At 37.9% G+C, this 20170-nt stretch overlaps 1 protein-coding gene across 2 annotated transcripts in view; it reads left to right on the forward strand.

Moving 5' to 3' along the window:
- FMR1NB (FMR1 neighbor) overlaps positions 1-20170 on the forward strand; it is a 58258-nt gene that overhangs the window by 24181 nt on the left and 13907 nt on the right. For both annotated transcript variants that reach the window (XM_070784274.1, XM_019955604.2), the window contains 3 exons: positions 12746-12865; positions 16315-16455; positions 18372-18468. In XM_070784274.1, the coding sequence (XP_070640375.1) occupies positions 12746-12865; positions 16315-16455; positions 18372-18468 (358 nt within the window). The remainder of the gene's footprint in view (positions 1-12745; positions 12866-16314; positions 16456-18371; positions 18469-20170) is intronic.

The raw sequence follows: 20170 nt of genomic DNA on the forward strand, positions 1-20170 counted from the left end.
AGCGTCTTTTAATTTCATGGCTGCAGTCACCATCTGCAGTGATTTTGAAGCCCCCAAAAGTAAAGTCAGCCACTGTTTCCCCATCTATTTGCCATGAAGTGATGGAACTGGATGCCATGATCTTCGTTTTCTGAATGTTGAGCTTTAAGCCAACTTTTTCACTCTCCTCTTTCACTTTCATTGAGAGGCTCTTTAGTTCTTCTTCACTTTCTGCCATAAGGGTGGTGTCATCTGCATATCTGAGGTTATTGATATTTCTCCCGGCAGTCTTGATTCCAGCTTGTGCTTCTTCCAGCCCAGCGTTTCTCATGATGTACTCTGCATATAAGTTAAATAAGCAGTGTGACAATATACAGCCTTGATGTACTCCTTTTCCTATTTATCATTACTAAGCTCCTTCACCTCACTGATAAAAGTGCTAACCTCCACACTTCCTCTCTTAAAGCTCTTCCACCTCTAACCTCACCTTACTAACCCCCCTTACCTAACCTATCAAATTCATTTCTACATCACCTCCTTTCTCAAAGACCTTTCCTTGCTCACTTCCTCTCACAAAAGTGGAAGTGAACGTGTTAGTAGCTCAGTCATGTCTGACTCTCTTCGATCCCATGGACTGTAGCCCACCAGGCTCCTCTGTCCATAGAATTCTCTAGTCAAGAATACTGGAGTGTGTTGCCATGTCCTTCTCCAAGGGATTTTCCCAACCCAGGGATCGAACCCGGGTCTCCTGCATTGCAGGCAGATTCTTTACCAGTGAGCCGCCGGGGAAGCCCTTCCCTTTTTTTCATGGTTGCCATCCCTGCCTCCTCTAACCTCACAAAATGACTTCCCTTCTTCCCCTGTAAGGCCTCTTTCCCTCCAATCCTTTCACAAAGTAGGAACTTCCCTCTCTCCACATAGTACTAAACTCCCTCACCTTTCTCAAAGAACTTTTCTCCTTTACGTATGCTCACGAAGACACTCCTGCTGTCACCTCAGCCACGAATCCCTTTCCTCTTTTATTCTCACAAGTGCTTTCCCCTCTTCATCACCACTCCAGAAGTTCTTCTTAACCTTTAGTCAAGGTCCTTTCATTCTTTACCTCCCCATAATGACTTTTCTTGGATCACCATACAAGCCTTCTCTCCCCTCATTCAAAAACTTTTCTTCTTTATTTCACAAAGCCCTTTACTCCCCTCACTCAAGGTCTTTACTCTCTCACCTCCCTCTTAAAATGCCTTCATTGTTCTTCTCACTCTTAACATACCTTCACAAAGATCTCCTCAGTCAAAATCTTTTCCTTCTCTTATTTACCCTCCTTGAGACCTTTGCTCACCCCCCTCCCCTAGATGCTTGTTTTGGCCCTCCAAAGGCCCCCTAATCTCCCCAACTCATAGGTTTTTCTTCCTCACCACCCACAGGTACTCTCCTCTCAGAAGTCTTCTTTTCCTCCTACTCAGTGCTCTTGTGGCCTCACTTTCCTCACTCAAAGTCTTTGCTCCTCCAGATCTTTCTTGCTGCCCTGCCCCCAAATCCAGTACTTTTCCTTTCCCCACAGCCTGCTCTCTTAGCTCAAAGATACCCTTGTCAAGAAAGGGCCTTGTCTACCTTACCTCCTTCAGGCTGCCCTCCCTCCCAACCCCCTCACTATGGTATTTTGTCTCCTCCTCTGCATAAAGAACTTGGGTTTCCCACAGTATTCTTCCCTCCCTCCTTCCCTCAAGCTCCAGCTTCAAACCCAAAGACCTTCCATGATCCCCACGTCTAATCTCAGTGACTTCTCTCTCCCTGCCCTCCCCAGAGTCCTTCCATCTCTTCAGCTAAGGTCCTCCACAGTCAAAAGGAGGAGGCAAAAATTGGGCAGAGGCATTGTAAGTTAAAGGAACAGAAACCACTATATACTGTGTCATGGCTGCTTGGGGATAAAATTTAGTGTTAAATAAAGTATACGTTATGCATTCTTTTATCAACTATTTTAAGTAAGGTAGAAAAATATGATTCCTGCTCTTAGAAAAATATTTTAAGATGCATTTTAAATGATCATTTACAAATCATATTATTTAAGATTATTCATATGTATTTTTCCTACTATTCATCTAAAATACAAAGTATTTCTGAATTACTTTTAATGTATTTGTAAATGTTAGTTACAAATAAAACTGAGAACCTTACAAACTGAGACCTTTTTCATTCTCTGAAAAAGTAATTTAGAAAATACAACTATATATTGTTGTATTTTCTTAGTTCATGAGTTCTTAATTTTCTACTTCTGTTTTGAATAGATCTCTTTGAAAAAGAGAATACTGTTATTCAGTGTAATTTCTTTATTTCCATGAGGACTTTTTCCAATATAGGTTTAACATGTTTTCTCTTAAAATAATCCATGATTCATTCTTTATGTTGTCAAATTTCCCAGATCCTCAAAAGGTAACATATGACTGGATGGATTAAAAATCATTTTGCATTTAAAATGATTTAACTCAATTATGCGATGGGTTGACGTGTATCTCCCCCCTCCCTGCATCAAAAAATGTTGTAGTACGTTTTTTGTACTGGTACCTCAGAATGTGACCTGATTTGGAGATAAGGTGTTTATAGAGGTAATCAAGTTAAAGTGAAGTGGGCCCTAATCCAGTATGAATGGTTTCATTATAAAAAGGAGAGATTTGAACAGAGAGATAGACATTGATAGCATAAAGACTATATGAATAGACACGGGGAGTAGACAGCCATCTATAAGCCAAGGAGAGAGGCTTTCTTTCACAGTTCTCAGAAAGAATCAACCCTGTTGACATCTCAATTTTGAACTTCTGGCCACCGGAATTGTTGAAACAATAAATTTCTGTTGTTAAAGCCACTAGGTTTATGGTGCTTTCTTACAATGACCCTAGCAAACTAATACATACTGTTGTTGTTAATTCAGTTGCTAAGTCATATCTGACTCTTAGCGACCCCATGCCAGGATTCCCTGTCCTTCACTATCTCCTAGAGTTTGCTCAAATTCATGTCCATTTAGTCGGTGATGCTGTCTAACAATTTCATCCCCTTCTGCCCTCTTCTCTTTTGCCTTCAGTCTTTCCCAGCATCAGTGTCTTTTGCAATGAATCGGCTCTTTGTATCAGGTGGTCAGAGTATATTCAGGGTAAAATAAATAAAAATAATTTGGCCATGCCCTTGGAGTATTGCAGTGAAATCAGGGTACTTGGTCCCAGAGCTAAAATTTCCCTTCTTCATAGACAGGCCCTTCTGAGTTCTCTTAGATTTAATGCCACCAGGGGGAATTGAGGTTGAGGGATCTGAAGTAACTGCTGGGATAGCTCCAGGTTGTATTGTCATTTTAACCTTGCTTTTCAGGTTGTTTTTATGCACAAGGCATATAAACTAGTGGCATACAGGATGAAGAGACCAGTAGATCAGGACTGGGAATTTGATCCCATTTCCTCCACCAGTTCTCTAACTTACTGGGTTAGTCCTTATTGCATGTCTATTTTGGGGGGAGATTAAAAAAGAGAAATAAAGATTGACCAGTAGGTAACATATTCAGAATGTTTTAGCTCCATGGGGGGCGGGGAACCTCTTGACTAGTTTTTGTATTATTATACTTCATTTCTCTGTTATGCTTGGTGAGTAAATGAGGCAGTGCACCTCGATTGACTGCCTGGTACCACACTAAGCACGAACTTTGGTCTTGCTTTAACCATTTGTATATGCGGTGTAGTTGGAGGAACCCCGAACTAGGAGTTAGGAGACTTGAGTCATCATGATTCTGCCACTGACTTGCTATGTGACTTTTGAGGAATCGTTTTACCTGTTTAGGTTTCAGTTATCTTGTCTAAAAATTGGGATTTCATTAGGCAGGTGTTTCTCCTGCCTCAGTCATTTGTATAACACCTTCATAATTTGTGATCTTAATGCTACCAGTTATTCATATTTTCTTTAAATTGCCTCACTTTTTAATATAAATGCATTTGTTTTAAAAGGAAACTGTAGCACTGTTATAAATGGAAAACTGGTCATATTTGTGATTAAGAGAATTATTTATAAAAATCAGTATCATGAAAACAAAGTAATGTTATTAAAGTTAGAAACAGTTTAAAAAGTGAAAGACATATGATGAAATATTTATGGTTTTACATTGTACTAAGCATTTCATGTATGATTTCATGTAATGCTTAGAATTCTTCAAAGTAAATTCTATTCCCATTTTTCAGATGAGTAAACTGAGGCAAAGATAAGTTTACTAATTTGTCCAAGTTGACTAGCTAGTACCTGGCAGAGTCAGAATGCAAATTCAGGTGTATTTGAGGCTGAGGCCCAGAAAAGACTGCAGCATAGGTAGACCCTCAAATAAAGCCCTAGCAAAATCCTCTTCAAGCTGATACTGTTGCAGGAAAGCAGACCCCTTCCAGGGCCCGAAACTGGGCTCTTGTCTAACACTCGGAAATGAATTGTCTGAGGAGATGCATGTGCTGGCAAAGCAAGAGATTTTATTGGGAAAGGGCACCCGGGTGGAGAGCAGTAGGGTAAGGGAACCCAGGAAAACTGCTCTGCCACGTGGCTCGAAGTCTCGGGTTTTATGGTGATGGGATTAGTTTCCGGGTGGTCTTTGACCAATCACTCTAATTCAGAGTCTTTCCTGGTGGCGCACACATCACTCAGCCAAGTTGGATGCTAGCGAGAGGGATTCTGGGAAGTGGACGGACATGCGGTGTCTCCTTTAGACCTTTCTCGAACTCTTCTGGTTGGTGGTGGCTCATTAGTTCCGTATTCCTTATCAGTATCTCCTGTCATAAAACAACTCATGCAAATGGTTACTATAGTGCCTGGCCAGGGTGGGCAGTCTCAATCTGTGTGCTTCCCCTAACAATACCATTAGCTACTGTTCACATTCTGTCTTTTCACCCTTTAATCTAGTTCTTCATCTGACATACTTCACTACAGAGCAGGGCTGGCATCATGATTTTTCAAATGAAAATGTAGGACAGGGGGCTCCCTTGTTCAAAATGTATTATGAATTTCAAGATGATAGAAGAACATTAAACCAACTGTAGGACTGTTTTGGAGAAGGCATTGGCGAACCACTCCAGTACTCTTGCCTGGAAAATCCCATGGACGGAGGAGCCTGGTAGGCTGCAGTCCATGGGGTTGCTAAGAGTCAGACACGACTGAGCGACTTCACTTTCACTTTTCACTTTCATGCATTGGAGAAGGAAATGGCAACCCACTCCAGTGTTCTTGCCTGGAGAATCCCAGGGACTGGGGAGCCTGGTGGGCTGCCGTCTGTGGGGTCGCACAGAGTTGGACAGGACTGAAGCGACTTAGCAGCAGCAGCAGCAGGACTGTTTTAAGAGTCACATGCTGTAGACTGCACAGGTCACATGCCCATGAAGCCCACAGCTTTGAGTCTGTTTTATTTTTTCACTTTGAAACTTAGTTAGATCTTCAGTCTTTTTTTTTTTTTTGGTAACAGGGAAATTAAAAAAAATTCTTTGTGACAGGGAAACATAATTGGTTCTTTACCATTTCTTGTTGCCATTTAGGGATGCTTGTTCCTAATCTTTTATTTGCTGAGCTTAATGAGTGTACAGATGCAAATTAGAAGCATAGAGGATAGAATTATTCTGCATATGAAAAACAATGGGGGAGGGGAAAGAGTATGGAGCCTAATAAGGTGAAGAGGAAGCTCTGAAAAGACCTGGGCACTGGCTGATGGGAGATACTGGAGAGAGAAAAGGACAGCTGCTTCTGAGAATGAAAGAACAGGGATATCAAAGGGGATTTTTATAAAGGTTTGCCATATGGTGAGTGGTGTCAAACCTTGTTTGGTGTCATGGTAGTTTTTCTATACTAGTCGTGTATATTTTTTTCTACACTTTCATAATAAATACCTAAATAGTGAAAATTAAATACACCCATAAATACTCAGCTGTGTTCCACCTAAAATCAAATCATGTAATGCTGATGGTATTTATACATACTTTAGGAAATAGTGCTCATGTTAATTTTAAAATAATTGTCTTTCAGAGTAGGGAAAAGAGCAGTGGTAGGGAGCAGATTAAACATGCTGGAGGCTTTTGGTTCAGGCTGCTGCTGATGGGTGCTTACCTGAGTAAACATTTAATTGCCTCTTTCTTTTGTACCCATTGAAGTGACCAAAATATCTGTAATAGTTGAAAACTCAGAGAGCCAAGAAGGGTGCTATCTTTATTTATATACCAAAAATTTGGAGGGATTTCTAAAAGATAGCCAAGCTAGACACTACTGAGAGAAGTTGCAGCATACCTGTATTTCACTTCAGCTAAAGCCAAGCCTGTCTGGGAGGGTTTGGAGGCTAGAGTACCCTGAGTTGGAGATCAATTTGCATCCTGCAAGGACTCCAGAGAGCACACCCCCTGCAGAAGACAACCTGGTATGGAGATTCAAGTCGCTTTATGCCACTGCCAGCTGATACTTCTTCAGATGGCGTGTTGACAAGGGTAGTCAAGGTCGGCACTGAGTGAACAAATGGCAGTACAGAACACAAAGATCCTGTCAAGGCTCCTTCCAACTGTGGTTCCTTTCCTGTATGATGCAGAGCAATGAGCTCTCTAATCTGGCAAAATATGGCTGGCAATATTAATCTAATTTCTTGTTTCCTGGGCTTCCAAGCCCCTTGTATGGTCAGTTTCTCCTAATCTTTTTTTTTTTTTTTTTTTTTGTAAGCTGAAATATCTCAGAGAGGTCAGCTCCTGTTTAAAGTAGATCCTCTACCCTATATTATATTGATATCCACTTTCCTCATAGCACACATTGCAATTTATAGTTATTTAATTTGTTAGTTAACTTTTTTTTGTTTTCTCTACTACATCATAAGCTTCATGAGGGTAGGGATCTTATGTGATTTGTTCACTGATGTATTCCCCAAACCTCAAATATAATAGGCATTAGCTGAGCCAAAAGGGAAGCCCAGGAATACTGGAGTGGGTAGCCTATCCTTTCTCCAGCGATCTTCCCAACCCAGGAATTGAACTGGGGTCTCCTGCATTGCAGGCAGTTTCTTTACCAACTGAGCTATCAGGGAAGCCCATAATTATTTGTTAGTTTACTTTTTTTGTTTTCTCCACTATATGGTGAACTTCATGAGGGTAGAGATCTTACCTGATCTGTTCACTGATATATTCCCAAAACCTCAAATATAATAGGCATTAAAAACATATTTATTGAACGAGTAGGGGTTAGGATAAAACAAACAGAACAAAATGAGGTATTTTTAACATTGCCAAGATATTGTAATACACAGTGAAGATAAAACTATAATGATGAACATTTATGCATAATGCTAAAATATATAACACAAATGGTTTTAGAAATTGAAGTGGGAATGGACAAATATACAATTGTAGTGGCAAACTATGATACACATATTTTAGTCCTTGACAGAAAAAAGTAAAAATATTGACCGTTTGAATAATACAATTAGATTGATTTAACATGTATAACAAAGTTCATATTCATATAATAAAGTTCATATTGCAATAAAGTACCCTACAGGCTGAGAATATACACTCAGGTACATGTGTATGGAAGCTGGTCTCATTAAAATAAGAAAGAATATTTCATTGATATAAAGGAGATTTAAAAATTGCAAGTGAATATTCTTATGATTCAATCTTGATAATTACTTTATAAGCAAATGATTTCCTAGGAAAATTAAACTCATGAGCATGAAGCAGTAGTTATTTTCTATAGAATAGAACCATCTAGAGAGGAACAATCCCCCTTCAAAACTTACAGACTCAGACTTTATGGATGAGTTTTTCCAAACCTTTAATGGATCAAATATTTCCTTTTCTGTTTAAACTGTTTAAGTATAGAAAAAAATATGAAAAGCTTCCCAGATTATTTTAGAAAGAAGATATAACTGTCATGCCAAAACCTATAGAGATAGCAAACAACAGAAAGCTGCAGGCACACTTGACTTAGAAATGTTGATCCACAAATTCTGTATACAGCATTAATACTTTGGGCTTTATTTCAGGAATGCAAGAATATTTTAATATTGGGAAATATGTTAATCTTCAACAATTAAGAGGCAGAGGAAAATACCATCATGGTAGTAAATATTAAAAACATTTGATAAAATCCCACTTCCATTCTTGCTTAAAAATAAAGCAAAATAACAGAAAATTTATAGTAAATTAGGACTAGGGGAGTACATTCTTAATTAGTAAAAAATTTCTTTCTTAAGCCAGAAATTTCTGTCTTCATCTGTATTTAGTGATATTGTGGTTGTATAGATCTGAAATGAAACTGAAGACCAATGAGCACTAAGGAGAGTAAAATAAAGTAGTAAGTTAGAAAATAAACTCCTTGCCTTTCTTACATACCAGCAGTAATCAGCTAGAAAATGTGGTGAAGTAGATCATATTCATATAAAAAGAAAATATACTTGACATATGGAAATAAGTGTAATAAGAATGGTATAGGACCTATATGAATGTAACTATAAACCTTACTCGGGGAGATAAAAAAGAGACTTGAATGAGTGAGATTCTTGAGTGAGGTAATTTTGTACTGTTATCCATTATCTCTCAATGAATCTACATTTAAGAAAATTCAAACTAGGTATACAAGGCACACAATAAATGTTTTTGAACGAATGTTAAATAAGGAACATAATTACCATAAAAATATTTTTAGGATTCTTTGAACTGACAGAATGATTCTAAGTTTCATCTAAAAAATTCTTCAGAGTTGAGAATAAAATTTTGATAATGAGGATTAATGAAAAGATTGCCAGATCAGTTACTAAAGCTTATTGGTGCATGAATGGATACTTCAATGGAACAAAATAGGAAGTCAAGAAACAAATCTATGACTGAGGACTTAGAATATTCTGGTGATATCATAAGTAGGAAAGGATGGATTTAATAAATGGACTTAAGAAAACTGGAAAAAAATGTATCCCTATTTCATATATCAAAATGTTTTCCAGGTGAATTAAAGATTTACATTTAAAAAGTGAAACTAAATTTCTCAAGTGCACATGGAACCTTCTCCAGGATAGATCACATCCTGGGCCATAAATCTAGCCTTGGTAAATTCAAAAAATTGAAATCATTCCAAGCATCTTTTCTGACCACAATGCAGTAAGATTAGATGTCAATTACAGGAGAAAAACTGTTAAAAATTCCAACATACGGAGGCTGAACAACACTTCTGAATAACCAACAAATCACAGAAGAAATCAAAAAAGAAATCAAAATATGCATAGAAATGAATGAAAATGAAAACAAAACAACCCAAAACCTATGGGACACTGTAAAAGCAGCGCTAAGGGGAATGTTCATAGCAATACAGGCTTAACCTCAAGAAACAAGAAAAAAGTCAAATAACCTAACTCTATACCTAAAGCAACTAGGATCATATCTTGTTTTCAAGACTATGAACTCTTCCCTCTGGACTGGTTCCAAGAGTATCATAGCATCCAGTTTATCAATAATTATAAATTTCTTTTGTGGCCCTTAGCGGGACATGCTTTTCTTTTATTCTTCCTGTCTCCTACACTCTGGTTCCTCTGCCTTTTCTAAAACCGGCCTGAACATCTTGAAGTTCATGATTCACATATTGTTAAAGCATGGCTTGGAGAATTTTGAGCATTACTTTACTAGTGTATGAGATGAGTGCAATTGTGCACTAGTTTGAACATTCTTTGGCATTGCCTTTCTTTGGGATTGGAATGAAAACTGACCTTTTCCAGTCGTGTGGCCACTGCTGAGTTTTCCAAATTTGCTGGCATATTGAGTGCAGCACTTTCACAGCATCATCTTTTAGGATTTGAAATAGCTCAACTGTAATTCCATCACCTCCACTAGCTTTGTTCGTAGTGATGTTTCTTAAGGCCCACTTGACTTCACATTCCAGAATGTCTGGCTCTAGTTGAGTGATCACACCATCATAATTATCTGGGTCATGAAGATCTTTTTTGTACAGTTCTTCTGTGTATTCTTGCCACCTCTTCTTAATATGTTCTGCTTGTGTTAGGTCCATACCATTTCTGTAGTTTATCGAGCCCATCTTTGCATGAAATGTTCCCTTGAAATTGGTATTTCAATTTCCCATAGAATTGGTATCTCTAATTTTCTTGAAGGGATCTCTAGTCTTTCCCATTCTATTGTTTTCCTCTATTTCTTTGCACGGATTGGTGTGGAAGGCTTTCTTATCTCTCCTTGGTATTCTTTGGCACTCTGCATTCAAATGGGTATATCTTTCTTTTTCTCCTTTGTTTTTCCCTTCTCTTCTTTTTACAGTGTTTTGTAAGGCTTCCTCAAAGAGCCATTTTGCTTTTTCACATTTCTTTTTCTTGTGGATGGTCTTGATCCCTGTCTCTTGTACAGTGTCATGAACCTCCATCCATAATTCATCAGGCACGCTGTCTATCAGATCTAGTCCCTTAAGTATTATTTCCCACTTCCACTGTATAATCGTAAGGGATTGATTTAGGTCATAGCTGAATGGTCTAGTGATTTTCTTGACTTTCTTCAATTTAAGTCTGAATTTGGCAATAAGGAGTTCATGATCTAAGCCACAATCAGCTCCCGGTTTGTTTTTGCAGACTTTATAGAACTTCTCCATCTTTGGCTGCAAAGAACATAATCAATCTGATTTCACTGTTGATCATCTGGTGATGTCCATGTGTAGAGTCTCCTCTTGTGTTGTTGAAAGAGGGTGTTTGCTATGACCAGTACATTCTCTTGGCAAAGCTCTATGAGCCTTTGCCTTCCTTCATTCTGTACTCCAAGGCCAAATTTGCCTGTTACTTGCTTTCTACTTTTGCATTCCAGTCCCCTATAATGAAAAGGATATCTTTTTTGGGTGTTAGTTTTAAAAGGTCTTGTAGGTCTTCATAGAACCATTCAACTTCAGCTTCTTCAGCATTACTGGTCGGGGCATAGACTTGGATTACCATGATATTGAGTGGTTTGCCTTGAAAACGAACAGAGATCATTCTGTCGTTTTTGAGATTGCATCCAAATACTGCATTTTGGACTCTTCTGTTGACTGATGGCTAGTCCATTTCTCCTAGGGGATTCTTGGTCACAGTAGTAGATATAATGGTCACCTGAGTTAAATTCACCCATTCCAGTCCATTTTAGTTTGCCGAATCCTAAAATGTCGACATTCACTCTTGCCCTCTCCTGTTTGACCACTTCCAATTTGCCTTGATTCATGGACCTAACATTCCAGGTTCCTATGCAATATTGCTCTTTACAATCTTGCTTCCATTACCAGTCACGTCCACAACTGGGGTGTTGTTTTTGCTTTGGCACCATCCCTTCATTGTTTCTGGAGTTAGTTCTCCACTTCTGTAGCATATTGGGCATCTACTGACCTGGGGAGTTCCTCTTTCAGTGTCCTATCTTTTTGCCTTTTCATACTGTTCATGGGGTTCTCAAGGCAAGAATACTGAAGTGCTTTGCTATTCCCTTCTCCAGTGTTCTTTGTAATATCAATAAATTGTAAAAAACTTAAATGTCTTGGTATGGGAGAAATTATCAACTCATTTATAATAGAGTTGTATAATGGAATGCCGTTAAGTTATTAAAGACAATGTTGGAAAATCCTTAATGATATGGACAAATCCTTATTATGGGAATGAGGATGGATATACTCTCCCCTTATATAGGAGGGAATTATGCCAGTAAAACTACAACCAGATTGTTCTGAAGTGGTGAGGAAGGAGATAATGTTTACAATGTCTAAAACCTTGTTGTTTTTTTTTTAAATCAGTAAATAAAGAAGCCAACATATTTGCCAAGAGTTCCTGTGATGGCATCTAATTTAATTGGAATACATACTGTTTCCAAGTTGTTAATTGACTGGGCTTCTGAATGTCAAGGGCTTCTCTGGAAACTTAACTGGTAAAAAATCCGCCTGCAATGCAGGAAACCCTGGTTCGATTCCTGGGTCTGGAAGATCCTCCACAAGTGGAGGCTACCCACTCCAGTGTTCTTGTTCTTCCCTTCTGGCTCAGATGGTAAAGAATGCATCTGCAGTGCAGAAGACCTGGGTTGGATCCCTGGGTTGGGAGGACCCCCTGCAGAAGGGAACAGCTACCCACTCAGTATTCTTACCTGGAGAATTCCATGGACAGAGGAGCCTGACAGGCTATAGTCCATGCGGTCACAAAGAGTAGGACATGACTGAGTGATCTTCACACCGAATGTCAAGACTATCAGAGGCAAATTGACTATTGTAGTTTACAGTTCAACAATGGCATGTTCCGGCCTATAGTTTAAACATCTTAAAATGTATTTTTTAATTAATTTATTTAAACTTAATACTCAGTTTTTTGTTTCACAGCAAAAACGTATTCTGATTATTAATTGTATCTAGCTGCTATGAGTTTTCTTGCCTGGAAAATCCCGTGGACGGAGGAGCCTGGTGGCTCCAGTCCACGGGGTCGCTAAGAGTTGGGCACGACTGAGCAACCTCACTTTCCCTTTTCACTTTCATGCATTGGAGAAGGAAATGGCAACCTACTCCAGTGTTCTTGCCTGGAGAATCCCAGGGACGGGAGAGCCTGGTGGGCTGCTGTCTATGGGGTTGCACAGAGTCGGACATGACTGAAGTGACTTAGCAGCAGCAGCAGCAGCTATGAGTTTTAAATACAATGTCTGTTAGTTCTTAGACTTTGCATATTTAATTTAAGCAAAGGTAATTACTTTTAAAGGGTCAAGGAAGGTGATAACTTTATGTTGGGGTTAATAATTTCACTTTTCTTAAGGGTATATGGATTCTGTATCTGCAAATAACTATATTCTGTGGAGCAGTGAAAATGCTGATGGACAATCTCTGAATGAAACTTCTGCCTTGAGATCTCTGATAAGATTTTTCTTTCCAACAAGTAAGTTCCTGTTTTATTTTATTCCTCCCAGTGTCCTTGTTTTGAAACCAGTAGTTAAATGTTCAGGAGGCAGTGTAGTCTATTGGTAGTGGAGTGAGATACACCTGATTTTTAATCCTGACTCTGCCCTTTACGTTAGGCAAGATAACCTCTGAGCCTCAATGTCTTCATCATTAAAATGAAAATGCTTATCAGAAATAATTGTGAAGTAAATTGAGGCAGTATTTTAAGGCATTCCATAAATGCTTGTTAATACTTTTCCTTTACAAATTTCTAAACCTCAATTTACCTTAATGGCATTGCTTGAAATTTAGTCACTGATCCAGTTTTGTGAAAGCAGTGTCTTCTGTGGCATTAATCAGGGTACTGTGTAGCTCTAATATTATGGAATATACCAGATGTTTTCCCATCTGTTTTAATGATAAAAAGTTCAGGCTTCAAGTCACATTATCTTTGTCTTTTTGTGGTTCTGTATATAATGTGTTTATCAAGCACATGATGGCTCCTGAGATTAACCACAAATAAACACATTTCATTTTGTACAGCATGTGATGCCCTTTCAAGGAGAAAGTTCAAATAAATTGACATGTGAATTACAAAGATGAAGCTTTTATTAAAAGTCATGCAGAGTTTATTCTAACAAAATTTGATGTATAAATACAAGCACGAAATTGTGTCCATTGTTTAATTCCAGACTCTACCACTGAATTCTTCTGTGACTTTGCATAAATCTCTTCATGTTTCTCTATAGAGATTTCAAGTTCAAAACAAGCATTATAACATCTATACTACTAATGAGAATAGCAAAATAAAGAAACTCAAATAATTTGTTTAAAATACTTCTACAGTTAAATGGATTGGAGAAAGAGAAGTCTGATAAGGTGCTTTGTTGTGAAGCTAAGAGAATAGTTTAATGAGTGTTGGAGTTGGTCATAAACAACAAATGATGATTCAAGCTTTAGAGCTTAAGAAGATAGCAGATGTAAACTATCCCAAGCTACTTATAATAAGTACATTATACAAACACTGAAGCCACCTTTAAAAATAGTCTAAATAAAGTATCTGCATTTATGAAATACTCCTCCAACCTAGTGCAGTAAGTTGAGTGAAAACCAATTTATAAATTGATGTTTTCGCCCAGTAAAATCAAACTGTCCCATTTTAAGAGAAATATCTTACCTAGGTTGATTCAGAGCTTCCCTGCTGGCTCAGACAATAAAGAATCCACCCATAATATGGGAGACCTGGGTTGGGAATATCTCCTGGAGGAGAGCATATCAACCCACTCTAGTATTCTTGCCTGGAAAAATCCATGGACAGAGGAGCCTGGCGGGATACGGTCCATGGGGTCGCAAAGAGTCGAACAGGACTGAGAGACTAAACACAGCACAGGTTGATTCACATCTTTCAACAGTCATTAAATATTAATACTTACAAATGTACATACCTTATTCTCAAAAAAGAAAAACTATAAGTTCATAAAATATGAAGTACTTTTAGCCAATATATTTCTTCCCCTATGTAATTAAAAATGAATATCCATCCCACTTAAGCACTAGCAAAAAGACTGTCATCTCATTATTAGACTGTTTTTAGTATTTTAGTAGGCATAGCAACCCACTCCAGTATTCTTGCCTGGAGGATCCCATGGACAGAGGAGCCTGGCAGGCTACAGTTCATGGGGTCACAAAGAGTCAGACACGACTGAAGCAACTTAGCATGCACGCACAGTAGTAGATTCATCTCTTGCAGATTTAAATGATAATGTTGAGACAGACAGGGAACTTTGAGAGGTCCCACAGTTCTTCTCCCTTTGGACAAAATCATATACTTATAGCTGATAAAAATTGTTCTACCTTTTTATTATTCAAAATTGGTGATTGAATCTGAAAGCTAATTTTAGTATCTGGCATAAACTCCAGATACTAATTTAGATATAAAATAACAGAAGCCCAGCATTAGAAGGGACCTTACAGATGATCTAGCCCAGTCTCTTCTATGATTTAAAATCTTTTCTTGTGTGATTTTCATTCCTGGAAAGTGGTCTTTGAATAATACCAATAGTGAGGAACTCAGCACACAGGAAGTTCATCAGCTCTCTGACCAGAGCCTGACAGTTATCACTCTTTCTTGAGTGTGTGATGTCCAGGACTGAACATGGTATTCCAGATGCAGTCCATCCTGGGGAGGAGAGTCACTCTGGGCCTGGCAAGATTGAGGAACAACTTGTTTAGAGTATAACAACAAAGTAGGCTAATCTCTCACATGTCTAAAATGTTTGGGAAATGAGTATCCAGGCCAACCAGTAATGTATTAAATTTGTGACCTTGCACAAGTTACTCTGATCCTTTATTTCTTAATTTTAAAACTGGAGATTGTAAAACCAATTTTGAGAGTTTCTTGTGAAGATTAGAAATAATATGTGTAAAGCAAGATACTTGGCCCAAATAGATGACTAATGAATGGTAGCTGTTATTATTTTTACCTGAGCTTCAGGAATTGTCAATCTTTAAAGAAGCAGAATATAATAAGAATATACCAGGAGGTAATAATATAACCATTATGTTGTTTTTTGCTGATGTTGAAGTGCTTTAGAGTGATTGTAAAACATCACTTAACTACTTTTCTAAGTCTGTAGTTGTTGATAATATTGGAGATTGATTCTATGCTGACCTTAAGCCATACTGTAGAGGTTTTCTTTTTGAATAAAAATCTGATATCTGTCTATTTAGTTGTCATTTGTTTCTCATATAAAGCAAGGTGTTTTAAAAAAATCAGCTATTTGAGCTTGTGAATTTTACAGATTCAGTTATGTATGAACTTATTGTAGTTGCATGAATCTTGGTATTCATGCCATAAATTATTGCCTATTCAGAATTAGAGTTGTAACTTAAGGCCAAAAGGAAGAATCTTAAAACATATTGCAGTGCCAATATGATTAAGTGTTGACAGAAACTAGGTCGATGCCAATAATATTACTGTATTTTCTAGCAGTGAATGGTGTGAATTTTACTTACATTCATTTTCATTGATGAATTCAGTACATTTCTGTAGCTTAGTAACATTGAGTAAGAGGGTATCTGTAGTATTCTTTTAACAAGGTGTTAGTTTTAAAGGCATTTGGCCTGTTCTAGCTATTTAACACCTTCTGTTCTGTGTTATATTTGTATCACTACTGCTCAACTTAAGTTTAAAGTCATTTTAAAACTACCTTACCAATGATCTGTTAACAATTTATATTTTTCTGGAGTTCATCTAGAATTGGAAATGTGATGTTAAGTAATTATTTTTTCAGCATTCATTACTATTTGTATATGTCATTCAATCTTTTCTTTAAATGTACAAGCTTGTTTGTTTTTTCCTTGGTTTTGTCTTGTGTAATTATTTAATTTAGGGGAAGTGCTTATTAACCATGCTGAAATCTCTTTCTTGCATTTTGTTTCTAAAAGCATGCGTTCCAGTGGAGGGTCAGGTGCTAACGCCTTGCAAGCAGGGGCAAGATCTTAACAAGGATGAATGTTTGAAATACAAATGCTGTTACTCTTCAATCGAGACCGCTACGGTTAGCTGTTTTGCCCCTCTGAGAGACAGTAAGTTAATCCTTTTACATTTATTATATTCCTGTTTTTTAAAATTGAATAAACAGGTCACAATGGCATATGTTTACAGTTGGATCTCTTAGCTTAACCCTTAAAGGAGGCTCCCAGCCCTAGAGCAATACTACCATCTGTAGAAAGGCCTGGAGACCTCTATACATGAGCTGTTTCTGCATAGTCCTTAGGTGTGACTATGGTGGGTTTTTGTTGTTGTTTTTATTATAATTTTTTGGCTAAGTGGCACATGGGATCTTAGTTCCCGACCAGGGATCAAATCCGCATGCTCTGCATTGGAAGCATGGAGTCTTAACCACTGGTGCCTGCATGCTCAGTTGCTGAGTCAGTTGTATCTGACCTTTTGCGATCCTATGGACTGTAGCCCACCAGGATCCTCTGTCCATGGGATTTTCCCCGCAAGAATATTGGAGTGGGTATCCATTTCCTCCTCCAGGGATCTTCCCTACCCAGGATCCAACTCGCATCTTCTGCATCTCCTGCCTTACAGGTGGATTCTTTACTGCTGATCCAGCGGGGAAGCCCCTTAATCACTGGACCACCAGGGAAGTCCTAACTGTTGCAGTTTGAGTTTGTTTTAGTCACTATCTTCTCCCATAGATCCCAGGCTCTACGAGATGTAACCATCAATGTGCCTGGGAGATAATACCAGTCTTATATATATATAAATATATTTCTTAGCTTAGTTTCTCTTCCCACCTTCTCTTCCTGAGTAGAATTCTTCTCATTTATCTTTTTCTTCAGCATCTCAGTATGTAACAGTAAATTGAATGTTTCTTGTTCAGTCTGTTTATCAGTTTCTTTCTTTGTTATTTTGTTTTTGAATTAGGTTCTTCTCTTAAGAATTTTTTTTCTTTACAATGTTTTGAGCACCAGACCATCTGCTTTTACTCCTTCATTTGGATAGTGGGGACATCCTACCAGTTGGTCCCTTTATGGACATATTTGATTTATATGATTAAGCACTAACAAATGGTACTAAAAGGATGCATGCAAAACAGTGTCTTAGGTTAGTATAGGCCCCATTCAGTTGTTGCTGCTGCTAAGTTGCTTCAGTCATGTCCGAGTCTGTGTGACCCCATGGACTGCAGCCTACCAGGCTCCTCCGCCCATGGGATTTTCCAGGCAAGAGTACTGGAGTGGGTTCCCATTGCCTTCTCCGCATTCAATTATTGAGCATCTAGTATTAATGATGGAAACCTAAACTCGATCGTGAATATAGTATTACAGTTTTAACAATGTCATATGGTGTTATAATTCATTCATTTATGTAGTCTTTATATTATGTGTTAAGAAACATTTGATTCTTGTAGAGGGAAAAATTGAACCATGACTTACAATCCCCCAGTCATATTAGAATACATTTCCCAATGAATATAAGAAAAAATATACTTAATCACCTGCAAATTCTTGATTTTTCATTTAATATAATGTTTTATACTTAGAAGTAAACATTTAAGAAACCATTCCTTTCTCAAGTTAGCTATTCATAGATTGATTCACTCCCTGAGTATTCTAGAATGTATAACATATGGCCAAGGAAAAAACATGCTTACGTCACAGGAAGAAATATATATAGTCTGAATAGTAATAATCTAGTATATTAACAAAAACAGGATTGTTTTGTTAAGGCTTCCTTTGGGGTTGTTGTTCAGTTGCTAAATCATGTCCATTGGAGAGAACACACAAACTGAACCTTTAGTTGTATTTCTAGAACATTTCATAAACTCCTGCTGCTTATAGAGTACCAATGATATTTACCTGCCATATAAGAATATCTCCTTATTTTACTTTATTAACTAATAGTTTTTTTTTAATAAAGACTTTATGAAAGAGCTCAGATTTGCTTCTCTTGCTTAAGTCATAAAAGTAACAGGATATAATTAAACCACCAGAGCCTACGCAGATGTTCCGGATGTTTGGGTTTGGTGCGATGAGCATGGTCTTCCTGGGATGTCTGCCCATGTATTGCTGCTCTTTTTGCTGGAAGAGGTAGGCAAACAACTTTTATTTGCCAAGTGCTGCGTATACTTGAGCATTCCTGTGTAGACACATTCATTCATAGCTTCAAAAGTACAGGGATTACGTTTTGGTCCCTTTTGCTTAACAGAAGGTAGCTTGGGAAAAAGTTAAGTTACCAGAATATTTCTTCATGCATGCTATTTTTATTTTTCCACCCATTTAAGACATCCTCTTGCATGTCCTAGTTTGTACATTCCCTCATCAAACAAAACAAAATCCCAACTGAAAGGAAAAATAAATCAGCGAGCTGAGGGTATGTGGAGTAGAGGTGGTTAACTGCAAATCAGAAGGATTCCCAGAAGCGCTACTCTCCATCTAATAGATGGTCATCTACTATTGGGTTGGAAAACCTTGATCTGACTTCAAACCAATTTGTATCAGATTTCTTATCAAAATCCCATTGGGCTGTTGGCATGATGCTTGTTAAGTTTTTTTTTTTTTTTTAAATAGCTTCTCGCCTACTGAGACAGAATGTGTGTAGAGGTAGAGAGCAGGGCCAGGACTAAGATGGAGTGAGTGAGGCACTCACTGTCAGGTTTGTGCAAGTACAGGGTTGGCACTAGCACAACCCTGAGAACAAGTACCTATTACATTTTCTGATAAAGTGCCTGTTGAAGATTAAGCATCTTTTATGTTTTTATTTGAGTTAGATTTCACTGGAAGATTTAGACTATACATGTTATCTTATTTTGCATAAAGATTCTGTCTTAAAAAAAAAGATTCTGTCTTTTTTCTTTTCTGTACCTTTTTCTTGAGTCTGGTGAACCTGTCATCTTCTTCATTGTATTTTCAATTTAAAGCAAAGTGCCTCAGATACAGTGGATGCTTAATATATTTTTGTTGAATAAATGAGTACTTGAACAAATAAAGGAATATGGTGGATGGAGATGGCTAGCCTGGAAGGCAGTTCTATATTGATTTAAACGTTCTCATGCTTTCATAACTTTCTCAGACGAATTTGAAGACACTGTTGGATCACAGCCTTTCTTTCAGCTTTTCCAGTTTGCATGACTGTCAATTCTTTTCTCAGTTTTTACTTAGTGTCTTATACTGAGTGAGTTATCTCTATTCCTAGGTTTATTTCTTTTGTTTCTTTTCACAGCTGAATGGGAATAGGAGTAGAATTTTTGATCCTTACATCTTCCCTTCAAAGCTTGTGTTCATGTAAAAGAAAACCCATGAATAAAACTGAAATATTATTTCTTAGAAATAGGTGGCTAGGATTCAGTTCAGTTCAGTTCAGTCAGTCAGTTGTGTCTGACTCTTCGCAAACCCATGGACTACAGTACAACAGGCCTCCCTGTCCATCACCAACTCCCAGAGTTTACTCAAACTCATGTCCGTTGAGTCGATGATGATATCCAACCATCCCATCCTCTGTTGTCCCCCTCTTCTCCTGCCTTGAATCTGTCCCAACATAAGGGTCTTTTCAAGTGAGTCAGTTCTTCGCATCAGGTGGCCAAAGTATTGGAGCTTCAGCTTCAATACCAGTCCTTCCAATGAACACTCAGGACTGATCTCCTTTAGGATGGACTGCTTGGATCTCCTTGCAGTCCAAGGGACTCTCAAAAGTCTTCTCCAACACCACAGTTCAAAAGCATCAGTTCTTCGGTGCTCAGCTTTCTTTATGGTCCAACTCTCATATCCATACATGACTACTGGAAAAACTATA

Source organism: Bos indicus, chromosome X (assembly GCF_029378745.1).
Source record: "Bos indicus isolate NIAB-ARS_2022 breed Sahiwal x Tharparkar chromosome X, NIAB-ARS_B.indTharparkar_mat_pri_1.0, whole genome shotgun sequence".
In the NCBI taxonomy this organism is placed as follows: domain Eukaryota; kingdom Metazoa; phylum Chordata; class Mammalia; order Artiodactyla; family Bovidae; genus Bos; species Bos indicus.